The sequence below is a fragment of the Bos javanicus genome, chromosome 27 (genome assembly GCF_032452875.1).
Source record: "Bos javanicus breed banteng chromosome 27, ARS-OSU_banteng_1.0, whole genome shotgun sequence".
Taxonomy (NCBI): domain Eukaryota; kingdom Metazoa; phylum Chordata; class Mammalia; order Artiodactyla; family Bovidae; genus Bos; species Bos javanicus.
The window spans coordinates 20,064,865-20,083,107 of NC_083894.1; the positions used below are offsets into that span (position 1 = coordinate 20,064,865).

At 35.2% G+C, this 18,243-nt stretch overlaps 1 protein-coding gene across 6 annotated transcripts in view; it reads right to left on the bottom strand.

The window, feature by feature from the left end:
• The window catches only part of MICU3 (mitochondrial calcium uptake family member 3), a 78,052-nt gene that overhangs the window by 5,396 nt on the left and 54,413 nt on the right, over window positions 1-18,243 (bottom strand). For all 6 annotated transcript variants that reach the window (XM_061404329.1, XM_061404327.1, XM_061404328.1 and 3 more), the window contains 5 exons: window positions 11,621-11,716; window positions 6,824-6,924; window positions 6,151-6,322; window positions 2,917-3,025; window positions 361-518 (listed from right to left, as the gene is read on the bottom strand). In XM_061404329.1, coding sequence (XP_061260313.1) covers window positions 361-518; window positions 2,917-3,025; window positions 6,151-6,322; window positions 6,824-6,924; window positions 11,621-11,716 — 636 coding nt within the window. The remainder of the gene's footprint in view (window positions 1-360; window positions 519-2,916; window positions 3,026-6,150; window positions 6,323-6,823; window positions 6,925-11,620; window positions 11,717-18,243) is intronic.

The following is an 18,243-nucleotide window of genomic DNA, read 5'->3' on the forward strand; positions in this document are numbered from 1 at the left end:
TGGTGATATTTCTTTGTATATTAACAAGTCTTAAACAGCCAGTGTTCAGACTGAAGTAATAAAAATGTTTGGCAACACTTCCCCCCTCCCACCCCAAACTGGGATAAATACATTAAACTAATTGAATATGAAAACAAGTTTTTGAAATTTAAACTTATTTTGTATTTTAAAAAGTATGACCTTTTATCACCTCAAATTATTTTTGAAAGTAGGTAGGACTTTATGTTTTACTTTTCAAATATATAACATTTCATGTTTATATACTTAAATACTCATATAAACTATTTCTGAAACTTAGATGGATTTTTTTTCCCCCAGTTTTTAAAAGGACAGCAATAGGCTTGAAATGTATAGGTTTACCCGGAATCCTCTATGGAGTCTGTCTTTCATAATTCCAATAAATTCTTTATAGCTTAATTGATCATCTTTGTCAACATCAAAAATCTTGAAGACTGTGTTCACTAAATGTGGTGAAAGTTTGAGGCCAGTGGCTACATAGACAGCACGCTTAAATTCATCTAGATAAATGACACAGAAAAGGGGTAAACCATTAATATTATTTTTATAATATGTGTTAGTTATCAACAAAGTTACAATGGAAGTTTTTTTTTTTCCCCATAAACGTGGGTCATGATCTTATGTTAATGCAACTCTTTTCATTAATCATCCTATCTTTCAGAGAGCAAAAAATTTTTGTGGTTTTGGTTAAAAGGGCCTGGTATAAACCACGGACACTTTAGAGGTTATTAAAGTGAATAAGTTCTCAAGGAACTTACATTTCAGATGGGAGATGAGACACCTGCCCAAATAATCACTGCACAGGATCATGCAAAAAGCAGCAACAGAGCACCATGGAAATTTGGAAATATATGGCGAGTGTCCTGTAGTGTGGAGCCGGGGAAGGATAGAGAAGAGAGCCATCAGGGAAGCCTGCCAGTTTGTACATGAGCTGAGCCCTGAATAGAGGACTTCAGCTTGCAGTGATGAGAGGAAATGGCAGATGAAGACGTGGAAGACCACAGGTGGGGGCGGGGCTGTGGGGATGAACGGGAGCACAACGCACGTTCAGAGCATGCGCAGTCTGGACACACATAGGCTGGGACGCTCTGACTTTGAGGCTCTGACTTTGAAGAACCTGTGTGTTCTTCAACAGACAACTGGGGAACTGAAGAGTTTTCGGTGTGTCAAGAGTTGACAAATCTGTTTTATAGGAAGGTTATTCTGTGCGTTGTCCAGGAAACATGGAAGAGGAGAGTGGATAATGGCGGGAGTCCCACTGATCTGGCTACAGCAATAGTTGTTTTTAAGTGGTAATAACCTGAATTAAGGTGCTAGAAGTTGCAACAGAAAAAGAAAAAAAAAAAAGGCAGATCTATTCCTAGCACCTGCCAAGAATGATGTTTTTCATTTCCTAGTTCCACAAAGTAAAAGAGCAGCCTTCCATTCTGAACAAGGTAAGTAGGTAGACTCTTTTCCTCTTTTTAAGGTTGACTCTCTTCCCTTTTTAAGGTTGATTAGTAGATTTATTGGGCTTCCCTGGTGGCTCAGATGGTAAAGAATCCTCCTGCAATGCAAGATACCTGGTTTCAACCCCTGGGTTGGGAAGATCCCCTGGAGAAGGGAAAGGCTGCCTAATTCAGTATTCTTGCCTGGAGAATTCCATGGACAGAGGAGCCTGGCGGACTACTTGTCCAGATTTATCATGGCAATAAAACACTAGTGTGTTAAGGCAGGGCTCCCAAAGGTTTTGGTTTTAATTTTTGATAAAAAGGTTTTTTGGCTGCACTGCATGTGAGATCCTAGTTCCCCAATCAGGGATCGAACCCATGTCCCCTGCAGTGAAAGCATGGAGCTTAACCACTGGCCTGCCAGGGAAGTTCCAGGTTTTGGTTTTAAAACACTAAAATGTGTTAAGAACATCGAGATCAGTCAAAGGGTGAAATACGAAAAATTTTCAGGTTTCTTTTTACTCAATTAAAAAGTGAATAAAGCTATGGAAGGGATTCACTGTGTTTTGGAGAGAGAATTGTCATGTAGGGGCTCCAGTGTACCCTCTCCCTGGAACTTGGTAATAAAATAATGAGACTGTCCTCTGAAATTAAACTGGGGGATTAGCACTTACTAGATATGACATAGGTAAAATCACTGTAAAGATATAACCAAAAAGTCTATGGCAAGAATATTTAAAAATGATATGACCACAAGGGAAGGGAAAATGGCCACAGAATCCTGGGAAAGGACTTGACTTGTAAAGCCTCCCCACAGGGAAGGAAGGAGCTGGCCCTGAGGACAACAGCATTCTGAATTCTAGGGCAGCTGTAGTTTTTGGTAAATTAAGTAAAACTGTTATTTTTATATAACATTCTTTTCTTTTCTTTTTTTTAACATTTTATTTATTTTTTTATATGATATTATACATGTTTTAATGCCATTCTCCCGAATCATCCACCCCCCCTTTATATAACATTCTTAAAACTTGGTTAATTTAAGTCCATCTCTAAGAGGTGGCATTGCTGACAAAATTCAGGTTTCTGAGCCAGCAGAGAGTATGGGTCAAGTCAGTAATACAAACAAATAATGTGAATGTCAACCTGTGATGATGTGTGTGGCATGGCTGGCTGGCCCTTGTATAGGGAGACACATACCCCTCTATGTTACTGAGCAGCCATGAGGTTTTTTCCTCTTTGAACCTTTACAAACATCATTAGCTTTTCCTCATAATGTGCGATGAAAGGCAATAATAAGTTTAATACCAAAATTTAGACTGTGCTTAGGGAAAATGAATTTCCCATTGAAGTATACACCAAACTTTCAGGCAAATGGATGATGAATATGACAGACATATCTGTTAACTTGTTGTCAAAGGTTGCTAAAGAATTGTGGTATGCTTTTAATTTTTGCAAGTTTATTACTTACCTTGTCCTATAGAACGACTTGCAAAATTATACATATTCAAAGCTATTGCAAAGTCTTCTAGGTTGTTCAAAAACTGGAAAAATGACCTGAATTCATCAAATGTAATGCCCTATATTGGGAAAAATACATGTAAATATATTTAGCATTGTCAAATTAATTAAAATAAATATCCACACTTACTAGAAATACAGTAAGCCTCAGCAATATATCTTCTAAGTAAATATTTCCAGGGTACTTTCTGAAACCTTCTTTCTTCAAATGGAATGTAAAATTCCACTCAATTTTTTCCCATGGGTAATGTTACTACTATTAGCAATGATAGGTGAAAACACTGTCATATCAGCACAGAATTTAAAAAAATGCTACAATAAAAATAAACTTAAAAGTTTCAATTTTATTTCAAGCCTGGGTTTTTTAAGCCTTAAAAGTAAATATGATCATTAAGAAAAAAATTTACAAACTTTCTCCTGTACATGTATTATTTAAACATATTTTGGCATTAGGTCATTAATGCCTTTATAATGACAATGAAAAATAAAAATGTCCAAAAACCCACAGGAGTGTGTTTTTACTTGTTCGTGCTAGATAAGGCTGCCAGGACAGTGGAAGGAGGTACAATGCAAGTAGAGCTCTGGGAGGCCCAGCACGGGGCTTGGGGTAGGATCATGTATAGGATTCAGTAATGTTATTTACATAAAATGAAATTATTACCACTGTTATAGCTTCAGTTAAACAGGAGAGCTACTTAAGGTAAGCACAATGTATCTCTGATAATACAAATTTGGACATGAAGAGGTGTATTTAATTAATGTGTTGTTCTTAGCAAAATGAACAAAACTGAGAGAGAAAAATAAACTGAGAAAGGAGCAGAGGGCCAAGAGCTTAGGCTTAACAAATTCTGACCTTCCTGCTTAACAAATTCTGACCTTCCTGGGGTAGCAAGGGAGGGGAAACTTATATAAATAATATTTATATAATAGGTAAGTATGTATTAGGTTGGAAGGATAGACCTCATTGAGAAGTAATGTAGTGAGCCATGTATATATCTAAGAGAAGAGCTTCAGGGACTGTCTATCTCCTTTTCTAGTCCTCATGACCTTTGGTCCTCTTCATAATATTTACCATTATCTGAAAAGATATCATTTACTATTTTTCCTTTACTTCTTTGTTGTATCTCTCCAATGAAATGTATCCCATGAGAGAAGGATTTTGTTGATCTTATCACTTTATCCAAAGTGGCTAGAATAAGGCCTAGTAAACAGTAGAATAAAACCTAGTAAATACTATAAATAATAGCTTAATATCTCCTAGACAAATGAGTGGAAATGAAAAAGCATTTTAGAAATATAAAGTGCTATTGAAATACTATTAGTTGTTATTCTTTTGGAGAGATGGAAATGACAGGAGAAAGGAAAGGCAGAAGTAAGATGTGGTAGGAACAACACTGGCCGAGAGTCTTGGGTTTGAATCTTTGCCAAGTGTCTTAAGTGCCTGAGAGCCTTAGGTTTCCATTTTCTAAAAGAAAGTTGTCAATATCTGGAAGGCTGCTTTAAGGATTGATGAGATAATGCAGAAAAAAAAAAGAAAAAATCAGTGAGAATCAATGCTGGTTCACCTGCCATATTTTCCTTTTCTCATTGTAATGATTTGTTATGTCTAAGATGTGCTATGCTTAGTCGCTCAGTCATGTCTGACTCTTTGTGACTCCATGGACTGTAACCCACCAGGCTCCTCTGTCCATGGGATTCTCCAGGCAAAAATACTGGAGTGGGTTGCCTTGCCTTCCTCCAGGGGATCTTCCCGATCCAGGGATTGAACCCAGGTCTCCTGCACTGAAGGTGGATTCCTTACTGTCTGAGCCTCCAGGGAAGTCCAAGAAAACTGTATGTTTAAGATATCTCTATCAATTAAAAGTTTTCAGAAGCTGAATTTAACTTGAAACTTTGTTTTTTTATTTTTTTGGCTATCCCACGTAGCTTGCAAGATCAGAGTTCCCTGACCAGGCCATGGCAGTGAAAGCACTGAGTCCTAACCACTGGAATGCCAGGGAATTACCTAAAGAAAATTTCTTATTTTGAAATAATTTGATATAAAAAAATAGTTACAAAGAGTTCAAATGTAAAAATGTATATGTAAAAAACAGTACAGAGAGTTCCCTACACACTTCACCCTATAACTGAATTTTTTGAATTATTTTTATAATTTTCCACTGGATAAAAGAGAAAAAGCAGATACCTCAAGGCCCTAAATAATACACCAGTAGCTTGAGAAAATAGTACAGTTTCCAATATTTATTCTTAGGGAAGTGTCTATGAATTGGAAGAAATTTAGTTCAACATGTAAAACAGATTAAAAAAAAAAAAAACAACCCTAAGAGATTATATAAACTAATAGTCAAAAACATCAAGTCCTTTTTTCCTCATTCCATGGGGCCTGCAGAATTGTTAGCACCGTCACAGTGTATTCATTTTAAACAAAGTCAAACTGTTTGCAAGTTTTCCTTGGATAGATTAACTTGATCCTTCTACAAACACAAATAGAAGGCAATACATCCCAAACATCCCATGCGTTGAGAGGTGCTTGTAACACCAGTTCTATTCGGTTGCAGCGATGCATTCAAATACCACTAGATAATGTAACTGCTCAGAACTGCTGACAAAATATGTGCCACTAAACAAACAGACACTCAGTTGTCCCAGGTTCTTAACCATCATGCCGTCCAAACTCTTTGAAAAACCTCACTTCAGTACTGATAAAATCATTCACTCATCAATAGCTGTCTTCCAGTGACCTTTTATTAAGGGTATTAGGGAAATGAATAAAGTGTGACCGAAATGATGTCAATATAAACTATTTTATATGAGGTGATGCTTACATAGTAGCCAAAGCATATAGCTCAGCAGAATTCTCTTGAAAAATGATATTCATAATGTGAATAAAACAACTGTTGATAACATTAAAGGTTTTCAACATGTCTAAGAAAAATAAGGGTAAAAATAAAAATTTAATAATTTTTAAAAAAGAAAAATAAGGATATGTACCCAGAATTTTCAATTCATCAATTTTTAAAATTTAGCAGAGCACTTAAGACACATAGGAACAAAGAGTGGAATATATTCAAAGTATGTATGAATCCACAGGGGAGCAGAACTAACAGGACAATATATTTTACAGACCTATACAATTACAAGCTAATAACACACTGTTAACAAAATAAAAATGAGGATCAGATACCTTTTCTTCAGGTATACTGTAACGCACATTTTCCAAAAATACTGATGTATTTTCCACATTTGTATATCGTAAAAGAATATGAGCAAAGTCTTCTTCACTGATAGTATTCATCCCATTAGAGTAGGAAAGAAATTCTATTTCTAAAACTTCTGTTTGGAGGTTATCCATGAACCTATGACAAAAAATACATAAGCAATGAATAAGTGAAGAGTGATGGTAACAGATGGTACTTGCCTCTGAAGACTTTTGCTCCTTACTCTGTAAAATGGGCATAACAACAATACCTTGCAGGGTAGTGATCAGACTTAAAGGAGTTCATGTGTCCTGCCTAGTATTTACTATCATAAACACTGTATACATGCTTATTACTACTTATTGTTACTATGGCTTACTAAGACTAAGGAATTGGTAATATTCTTTCATCTGAACACACAGGGAATAATCCAGATATCTAGACTTTTTTTTTTTTTTTAATCATTCAGTGACTTCCTATTATATTTATCAATATGACTACTGGTACACAGGCACTGATGGAAGTGGATATTTGTTGTTATAGAGAGTATCTTTAGCTAAAATGAAAGCAGCAAAGAGGTGAGTGTCACTGCATTAGATGACTCCTTTCTGACTTTAGCATGTTAACATTTTTCAATATGAGTATAAAAATTAAGCTCACCTATAAAAATCTTCAAAGTTGAGCTCAGCTTTTCCTTTCTTCCCAAAAAAGTGTACAAGAAGTGTAGTATCTGTTACTAAGTTTGTAATGTCATCAGCACGCTTAAAAAAAAAATCACAATTTGAAAGTTAGTTACAGCAAAACAGAATAGGAATATCCAATATTCCCCAAAGAATGTAAATATATTAAAATTAGAGTAAAAAGCATAAAGATGTATCAACACATGCCATTACAATTAATAAGAAGTTCAAAATGTGAAAACAGAATTATAGATGAAATTGATGTTTATCTTCAAAAAGCTTAAAGCTCTGATTTTATAAGAAGTATTCAACCTCACATTGTGGTTTGAGTCTTTCAAGGCCCTTTATGTGACAATACAGATACTAACGTGTTAGTTGCTGAGTTGTGTCTGACTGTTTGCAACCCCATGGACTGTAGCCCACCACACTCCTCTGTTCATGGGATTCTCCAGGGCAAGAAGACTAGAGTGGGTTGCCATGCGCTCCTCCAGAGGATCTTTTTGACCCAGGGATCAAACCCAGGTCTCCAGCATTGCAGGCAGATTCTTTACTGTCTGTCACCAGGGAAGCCCCTATGTGACACTAGGTTAGTACAATTTTTGAGTAGTGCTTGAAAGGCACTACTACTTTTACCCATAACTTTAGGTTGAGGAGATAGACTGATGTAATGGGAAGAGGACAGGATTTGAAATCAGAAGACCTGAGCTTACTGACTTTTTTGATCATCGGCTTCCTTACCTGTAAAATGGGAAAAACCCTATCTGTAATAACCATTGTGAGGATAAAACTAGAATGTGAGTGTAAATGAAATATACAAATGTCCTTATTGGTAGTCATAAGATGTTTTGGCAAAAGCATTAAAACCTTTGGAGGGGGAGAGAAGATATCTCCTGTTAATTACAGAGATTCTTCTCTTATTGTGTATAATCAACTCTAGTCAGTTTATTATCCAAGGAACAGCTTAACTTAGTAGGGGGAGGAAATATCAAGATATTGAGAAGCATGCCTAAATGGAGCATAAGAGTGGAGGCTCAAGCTGATCAGAAGTCAGCAAGAAGGACTGGAGTATCCATCTGCAGGCCAGAGGGATGGGATGTGGAAGGGGTCAGGATGGCTAAGAAGAGGAGCAGGGGACAGGTTTTAGAACAAGCTGCTACTTCACAAATAAGCAGTAGTGTGATGAGCAAACAGGAACAATGAACTCAAGAGTCAGATTTCTGAGCTTTAAATCCTGACTTTTCCCCTCATTGGTTAAGTGGCCTTGGGGAAGTTAATCTCACTGAGGATATTATTATCCTCAGGAATAACAACAGTACTTACCCTAAAGGGTTGTCATGAGGATTAGATAACCCCTGTTAATCAGCACTATCACTGGCATATTATAAATGCTCAATAAATGTTAGCAATTATTATTCATTTCTGTCAAATCTGTATATTCCAAGAAGTTAAAAAAGGACTAGACAAAACAGGAAATAATATTGGAACTTAATGCAAAAAAATATTTTTACATGGTATACTCTTACTTCTTTTGTGTTACTGAAACTACATATATTATACAGATCTAACTAACAAACTGCCTTACAATGAGAGGATATAGGAACACTAAAAGTTAGTGAACTCAGGTAACACAATTACAAATGTTTTCCTCTGGTGTTGTCATGTTCCTGACCTCGAGACATAATACACTGAAATGAGATGGCTTTGTTTCACACAGCTTCTAAATAATGACCTCATTCGGCCAGTTTTTCTCATGCCCATTGAGCAGAGCAAATCTTCATTTACAGTCTTTCATCATCAAAATCTTATTAGACTTAGGTTGCACTTATCCAGATAATCCAGATCCACAGAGGCATAAATAACAGTTGGACATTAGAGAGAAAAATTAGAAAATGGAAATGGTGAAAACCTTTTCCCCTCATTCAGTGAAACAGAGCACTGTTGGCAGTCATTGAAAACTATACCAGTGTCCTTGGTATCCTAACAGTGTTATATAACTTAAATCACAGGAGCACTGAGACAAAAATAGAGACTTTATCCCTTTGATTCTTGTGCTTATTGTTAAAATAAAATGAATTCAGGTGTTTTCATAACAAAGCAAAAAAAGAACCCTATGGGCCATTTACATGAAGAGCCATTATCTAACTCTGTTTTGACTAAAAATTACTTTAAATGACTTCATCAAAAATGAAATAAATTAAAAAACCTGCATAAAATACAAATATGTCAAATTATTAAAGAGTTTTAAGAAATTCTTTCAATGTATTTTTATTGATTACTATGTGATAATAATCTTATCAAGCTCTATTCAAGGGCTGGAAGAAATCTTCAAACTCTTGATATGTTAGTGAAGGTTTTAAATAACCTACTAAAACTTATTAAGGGTTAGTAATGTTTAAAGTAAATAAGAAAAAAATCTAAATTTCATCTGTAAAGCTCAAAACAGTTTGTATAATTCCAGTACTCACAGACTTTACTCAACAGTTGCACAATAGACATATTGTACTATGAATTTGTTATCTATTATTTTGGCTAGAAAGTGGTATAATTTTTCTGAAAGCGGCATATTCAGATTTTCATTATCACAGGGTTTTACTATCATTGAAAAAAATCTATGGTTAGAAACAGCTCTGAAATAAGCATATGAGAGGCTAATCTCAAGTTTACCTACATTATGTAAAGAGACCTGCTTTACTCTCAATATTTACATTTTAAAAATAAAAGAAACAAAGAAATACAAATATATACAGATCTAAGCTTTCTTTCTGAACTAATTTGAATCCTGAAATACTGATACTATTAACAATTCATGTTAATAGTATGTTACAGTGGCATCAGTAATAACTGATAAGGAATTACAATGGGTTGGAATTTAACTACAGCTAATTCTCTATTATCCTCTCTAATGTTAGGAAGGTAGTAACACAGATAATCCCTCAATAATTATTTTACCTGAAAACACAAGTTTTGTTTTCTTTTCATTTTTCTTTATACTTCCCTCCATCCAATTTATTTTCATGATGTTTTAATTAAATTAGCCAGCTTATGATTATAGCTGTGGATTGATTACAGTCAATGGTGTGCTAGTAAACTAGCTTGCAAAGGGGAAAAAAAAGCCAGATTTGTGGTGTTTCCAATGTCTAATACACTCCTATCATGGCCACTTTGAAGGTACCAATGGGATGTCACAGAATGCTGAGTTGGGAAGAGATGTGCTGTAAAAGCCAGCCCCAGCACAAGTCTGAAAGAGCAATAAACATCTTCAAGAGATCCTATGCGAATCTTATATATAAGATCTTTGAGTATATGTATGAGCCAACTGGTCTTCTGATATTAAACCTCCCAAGATTTAAATTAAAGCAGATTGTGTCTAACTGTGAGAATTTCTTTCTAGCAGAGCTATATGAGATTAAAGATAGGCTGGAGGCTGAGAGGCGAACAGTCCGTGTTGGAGAGATAGCAAGACAGAACTGCTAATTTGAAGCTGGGCACAGCTGGCTTGTAGGGACTCTAAGGACTAGTGTCCCCAGTTGCTCTTACTTTTAGGCACTGACTACTATGTGCCTACATAAATGATTATAGAATTAAGCACTTCTAAAATATGTGTAAGTGGAATATCCATTAGCACTTTATGACCCCAAATAGCTAGAATTTAAAAAGGTGATTTTTAAACATTAATAATTACTAGCCATAATCACATCATATTTATATATCACATACAGACCAAATATAGGGCAAAATGCTTTATTTACTTGTTTTAGGATTTTAAAATTGAGCACAAGTGGCAAAATTAGCATTTCTAAGTGTCTACCATGCTCTCGAGATGTCAGTTGAGTAACACTGTATATATGGGTAACAGAAGTCATATCTGATCCAGTTTACTTCTCTAGATATTTTTAAGTGTAATTTTTAAAAACAAAACTTTAGAAAAAGAAATGAGAAGCCAACTTTAAAGACAAAAAGATAATGAAAAATACATTTCTTAGTATTTACTGAAAAAGTCCTTTACGATAAGCCAGCCAGCCATCTCTAATAAAGTTCTTAAAAATTCTTAATAGGAAACATAGAACAGTATTCAACCTATAACACATAGCCCATCTTTTAAAATGACAAATTCCTATTAACGGGCAAAAAGAGAGTGGGGTGGTGGGAGCCGTCCGCCTGAGTGCAGCAAAAAGGTACATGTCTCTATGGAATTCAAAAACAATAATGAGTGATGTAATGGTCGGTCTGCTTTTAATTTTCCATGCACTGGCAATCCTAACCAATACCAAGGAAAAATGTTCCTCCCTTCCTGGACGGACTGCTCTTAGCACAATTCCCCCATGCCCACCCTTGGTAAGCTGCTCACTATGAATAGTGGGAAACTGGATTGTTTACATATATTGTAACTCTAAAGCATTAGATATCTTTTACTAAGTTCATGTAACATTGAAGTTTATAAGGTTAAAAGAGTCAGTGAAACTATAAATAGTATTTTCAAATGTCCTAAAAGTGATCCTAAAGTGAAAAATAATATTTCCTTTTAATTAGGTTGGAAAGTCAAGTTTTCTACAACAAGCAGGTAGATTTAGACAATTAAAGGTGACCTTGCAGCCCCTGCCAGCACAGCTGACATATTCAAATATACCAATTTACATATAGGAATTATTGCTTTCCTAGAGAAAAGGGAAAATACAAAATACATTTTTGGTTTCATCACTGTGACTCTAAAATGAAACAAGGACCAGATTAAGAAAGTGGCATGTGGTACAAGGACCTGGTTGAGGTCCGATTATACCTCTGCGAGGTCTGAGAAGAGTGCTTGGCTTGTGTTACGTCTCAGTGTATCCCAGTAGCTTCTGGAGACAAGTTCCTCAGCATCTGTTTTAAGTACCTGTGGAAGTTTTTAAGAAGCACAACTGAAATCTAAAGAACAGTCCCAAACAATGATAATTTATACACTCTAATCTCTTCTAGCCAAACTTGAAAAGGAAAGAAAACACACTAGCTTACCTTTTTTGTTTTCTGCTGCACACAACAGTATTGTATTACATCGCCGGTAAACCCAGGCCATTTTCAAAGCGGTAACATATATAACCACTATTTCTAAGTACAATATGGCTTTGTCAAAAAATCACCTTCTTCACTCCTGGGCCCATGCCCTTCTACTGAGACACACATCACTTCTAAGAAAGTGTGAAATAAAAATTTTATTCACACCTGTGTGAAGTAAATTCATTTGGAGGAGATTTTGGCAATTTTATAGCAACCCAGGAAAATTCTGCTTAACTTAAAAATGAATTGTTAGCTAGCATATGTTAGTGCATCAAAGAATCAAAATGACCACATCCATACGTTAGAGAAAATTTAGATTAATCCAAAACTTGTCAGAAAGAAGTACGTGAGTTTCAGGCAAACCACTCAGAGCTAACCAAGGATTTGGTAAGTGTGTCTATGGTAAACAGATCAGGTACTTTCTGGTTTATCCCAGGGACACAGCACCAGCTTCCACCTCAGCACAGGCTAGTCTGAAGGTGATAATCAAGATGAAGAAGTGTTGTCTAATCTTCATATGAACTGTAGAACTTCAAGCTTAACTTGGACTGTATAAACAAAAGTAATTAAATCTGGTCTCTGTCAGAATTTATCAGGGAAGATTTCACAGATTCTCAGGCTTGGTCTTCTTTGGGTTACTGTAAGAAGAAAAATGCTGCATAATGAACTTAGGGGTGAGTGGCTGACGATGAGAGAATTCTCATTTCTTGTGTGTGTTAATTTTCAAAAGTCCAGTGCCCCTAATGAAATTATAAGCATCTGGCAATTATTTCAAAGACCTATATTTTAATTCATAATTATGAACTAGAAAACACTGCCTACTGCCCATATTTTAATAAACTCTTAATAAAATGTTTCTAATAAGGTATCATTAAGCAGGAGTCACTTATATAACATAGATATATTTACTACCATAACAGTAAACATAGTAATATGGCAACAGAGTGTGCTCATCACCCCCTTTAGTAACTAAATAAGCTTTCACCAAGTAAAATTAGCTGAGTGGAGAGCTAACACAGTTCTTTCTCTTTTCCATATATATAATAGAACTTTGATAAATGGTTACTAGATTAAATACTTTGCCAAGTTATCTAAATATTTTGACCGTGGATATATTTTTAAACTGTAACTAGAAAGTTGGTATACCATAAAGAAAAGGATTGTTAAACCAAAGAAACTAGAAAATAAGGCTTACTGCACAATTATTAGGAGGATAAAAGGAGATTTGTTCTATGAAGCCAGGCCTCTTCCCTACTTTGAAACACTGGTCACCATCACCCCTTCCAGCCATCACACACAGACTTTGATGACATTAAAAATATTTGCAACATATGAAGGGATAAAATTAGTTTGACAACCTATACTGACATGTATTGCTATAGGAAAAAATGTATGTTCTGAGAATAGAAAAGACAGAGAGGAGGAAGAAAGGAAGGAAAAGAGGAAGAGAGAGAGGAAGGAAGAAGCTAGAGTATGAAGAATTCAGGTACTGGAACCCTAATCCCCAAGGTGATGGCATCAGGAGGAGGTGGGGCCTTTGGGAGGTGATTAGGTCATGAGGCCAGAGCCTGCAAGGATGGGATTGGTGTCCTTAGCAAAGGGGCCTGAAAGACCTCCCTTCCCCTTTCCACCACCTGAGGATGCAGTGAGAAGGTGCCAGGAAGTATGCCCTCAGCAACTACCGCACTGAGGCTGCTGGCTTGCTGACCTTGGACCTCCAGCTCTCAGAACTATGAAAACATGATCATTCATCATAAGTCATCCACTTTATGGTATTTTTTATATTGCAGCTCAAGCAAACACAGAAGGAAAGAAGGAAAGAAACAAAATAAGGGAGAATGGGAAGGCAGAAGAAAGGAAGAAAAAAGGTGGTTAGAGGGAAAAAAGACTGATTTAGAGATGAGAATATACCACTGTGGGAAGCAGAACAGTGGTGTCCTAAGGTTGTTCATGTCCAGATAGGCAAATAAACTATATATATAGTATATTTGAGAAAGGTTATACCCAGAGATTAGGCAAACTAGAGGAGAAAAAATCCCAAAATAGCAGCCCATAGAATTGGGCAGGAAACTGTCTTTGCTACTAGTGATATTTAAAAACACACAGAAACATAGAACACACAGGAACACACAGAAAACACACAGAAAAATAGAAACAAAGAAAAGAAAATTACATCTTTATAATTTGGGCCAATACAACAACTGTGCCCTGAGACACCATAATCTGAGAACTGTAATTTAAAGTCACACGGGACTGCAGGTCTCTGCAGTGTATCACAGAAATACACCCACACACAAGTCTTCCTGGAAAACACACACCCTTAACCCAGGCCTTCAAGAATCACCACAGACACATTCCAACAAATACATGCTCATAATATGAGATCGTGTGTGTGTGCTAAGTCACTTCAGTCATATCAGACTCTTTGCAACACCATGGACTTGTAGCCTGCCAGGCTCCTCTGTCTGTAGGATTCTCCAGGCAAGAATACTGGAGTGGGTTGCCATGCCCTTCCATGAAAGAACGTAAGTCATCACAAGTAGGAACTAGCAGAAAAAAACAAACAATAGAACCAGAGCTGCAGATTTCAGATGTTGAAATGATTAAATATGGAATACAAAATAAGCTTAGTAAATTTAAAGAATATGAAGTTGCATGTGACAGGATTTTTTAGGAAAAACAGACTACTGAAAATTATTAGGCTGATTAGAAAAAGTAAAACTTCTAGAAATGAAAAATGAATCACTGAAATTTAACTGAACTGAACTATATACAGCTAGAGAGAAAATCTAGCTGTAAAGGTAATATGAATAAACTATACAGAATGCAGTGTGAAAAGAAACAATGTGGCAAATTAAAGAGGAGTTGACAGACATAAAACATGAATATCTATGAAAGCTCTAGAAAGTCACAGTTGAGAAAATGGGAGGGAGGAAACATTCAGAGAGACACTGGCAGTAAACATTCAAGAAATAATGAAAGCAAACAATCCTCATATTTGAGAAGCCCAATAAATTTCATGATAAGTAAAAGCAGAAAGATAGATTCTAAGAAAACTGTAGAATAGCAAAGGCAAAGAGAACCTTAAAAGCACCCAGAAAGAAAACAGATTAACTACAAAAGAATAATTAGACCCAGAGCGGACTTTTCAATTTCAACAACAGAAGCCAGAAGACTAGAATGACATCACAATTTGCTGAGAACACATGTCAATCTATAATAATATACCTAGTAAAATTATCTTTCAAAATAATGGCATGTATACATATATCAAATAATTATACACCTGAAGCTAATATAATACTATATGCAAATTATGTCTCAATTAAAACAAACAAACAAATCCACAGAAACGGAAGAGACTGGTGTTTGCCAGAGGCAAGTGGCTGGAGGTGGCAGGGAACTGGGTGACGGTGGTGAAAAGGTGCAATCTACCAGGAATAAGGTAAGTCAGTCTTGGGGATGTAATCAACATACAGCCTGGCAACTACAGTTAACAATACTCTACAGTGTACAGGAAGCTGCTAAGACAATACATCTTAGTTTTCATCACAAGGGAAAAAAATTGTAACTATGTGATGGGACAGATGTCAACTAGACTTACTATGGTGATTATTTTGTGATAAATATATATATCAAATTATGTTATACATCGTAAACTGATACCATGTTATATGTCAATTATATCTCAATAAACTGGAAAAAAAATAAGGGCGGAATAAAGAGATTTCCTGAGAGAGGGTTTTAAAAAAATTATCAGAAGATCATCACTTGGGGATATACTTTGTGAGTATAAGATTATGAGATTTAAGAAGGGGAGAAATTAAAGAGGTAATTACTGAGAAAAGAATAGCAAATATATAAGTAATTTGAAACAAACATGGCTGATACATATTTTAAAAGTCTAACTTGGTGGATTATAAAATACAAGGGTAGACATTATTGTTTTAAGTACACATGCCAGGAGCAGAAAGAATGGTACTAAAGAAATTTTAAACTCTATTTTTGAGAAAGAGAATAAAGATACAGTCCAATCTAAGACTTTATTATTTTAAGTATATTTACTAAATTTTCAAGAATAACTACATAAAGAAAAGAAATACAATGAATGTCTTCTAAACTAAAAATAAATCCAGTTTGTATAAATACAAATGAAGGAGAAAAAAAACAGTATACAGAATGGCTAAAGTAAATCCAAATAAGTTAGTCATCACAGTAATATAAACTGAATTTCCAATTAAAAAGCCCATGTTATCTACCCAGAAAAAAGAAACCAATAAAGTACACAAGATACACGTAAAAAAAGACATATCCAAAATATAAGGGAAAAAATAGGTTGAAAATGATAAACCAGGCTTCTAGTAATGAAAAGCGAGAAAACAATGCCAATCTTCTCACTGAGAACAATTGAAAAAACTAGACAAAATATAATACAGATGTATCTTAAAGCATCTTAAAGACACTATCTGCCTTTTGTACTATATTTTCAGGTACAAAAGCAATGGTGGGTAAAATTTCTGAAGCCTTAGTACAATGACAGCAGTGGGACCAAAGGCCAAAGTCATTACATTTTTCAGAAACGGTCACATTCTCAGTTTCATATACTCACATTAAAATAAAATTCACTTAAGAATATACTTGCTGAAGAATAGAACTCATAATTTTGTTAATTTGATCTTTGAGCACACATCTTTTTAACATTCAGTGTGAAGGGAAGCAAGCATAAAGCACTTCTGCTAATGAAGTACTATGGTTGTCTTGAGAAAAAACATCCAGGTGGTGATTTGTATTGCAAGGTAAATTAACCACTTTTTTCATGAACCATCATTTTTACTTGAAAGAACACCTGATAAAACAAACTATGGTTATTTAGACCTTGGTATATGGCAGACATCTTTTTGGAAAATGAACCCAGTGAGCCTGTCGCTTCAAGGGAAACAACTGATAGTATTTGTTGCCCAAACAATATACTGAACAGACCGAATACAGAAGCATCTAAGAGAAACTGGCTGTCTTCTATTAAGTCAAGTGTTAGAGATTTGAAACAAATGTAAAAATACTACTTTTCTCATTACATTTTTGAAGTTATTTTTCATAAAAAATGTTTAGGATAACATGTGAGTTTTTATTATTTTTAAATATATGAATAACTACCTTAAAATTTCTGAGTTTTAATTTCTAATATGGTAAATATAGATAAATATATCCAAAATATGAACAAAACTTCTTTGGATTCTCAATAATCTTCAACAATGTAGAGGGGTCCTGAGACCAAAACATTTGAGCACTGTTGCTTATAGTAATTGGAGAAGGTGATGGCACACCCCACTCCAGTACTCTTGCCTGGAAAATCCCATGGACGGAGGAGCCTGGTAGGCTGCAGTCCATGGGGTCTCAAAGAGTTGGACACGACTGAGTGACTTCACTTTCACTCTTCACTTTCATGCATTGGAAAAGGAAATGGCAACCCACTCCAGTGTTCTTGCCTAGAGAATCCCAGGGATGGGGGATCCTGGTGGGCTGCCGTCTATGGGGTTGCACAGAGTCGGACACGACTGAAGCGACTTAGCAGCTTATAGTAATAAAAATGAATGAACTAGAACCATTCATTAGATTCAATAACATAGATGAAGCTGACAATCATGATAATGAGTCAAAGAAGCAAGACACAAAAAAACTCATATAATATGATCTCATTTAATTGAAGATCAAAAGTGGGCAAAACCAAACTGTATCATTTAAGATACATAAAAAGGTTGTAAAATGACAAAGCAGTGACTGACATAAAGGTCATGATTGTGATTATCTTTTCCAGAAGGATTATGACTGGAGATATATGGAGGGGCTTCTTGGGGCATGTTTAATTTCTTGATCTATATTATATAGTAAACTTCTATTATTTTTTATTTGATATTTACATTCTATCAGCAGTAAATTTCCAAACTAAAATATATATTTAGAAAAAAATCAAGGAAAGCTTCATCATTACTAGAGGCAAAAATAGATAGTAAAAAACACAAAAAGGGAAAAGTCATATGTTAAAAATAAAAGGTAGTATATTTGACAACTAAAATAGATTTTTAACACAAACACATTTCTAGAGATCTAGGGATAGTATTTAATTAAAGATTTAATTTGCTAAGATGATTTAAGTGATCTAAATATATTCCTATAGAGGCAATAACAAGGCTTAGAAATATATAAAATAAAACTGGAATTACAGGTAGAAATTATTAAGTCTAACATAGGAATGTGTAATTTAACACACTATTTGACCAAACAAGTGGACAAAAAATTAGTAATGATAGAGATTTAAAACACATACTTAATATGTTTGATCATGCATATATTACAACCCTGTACCCC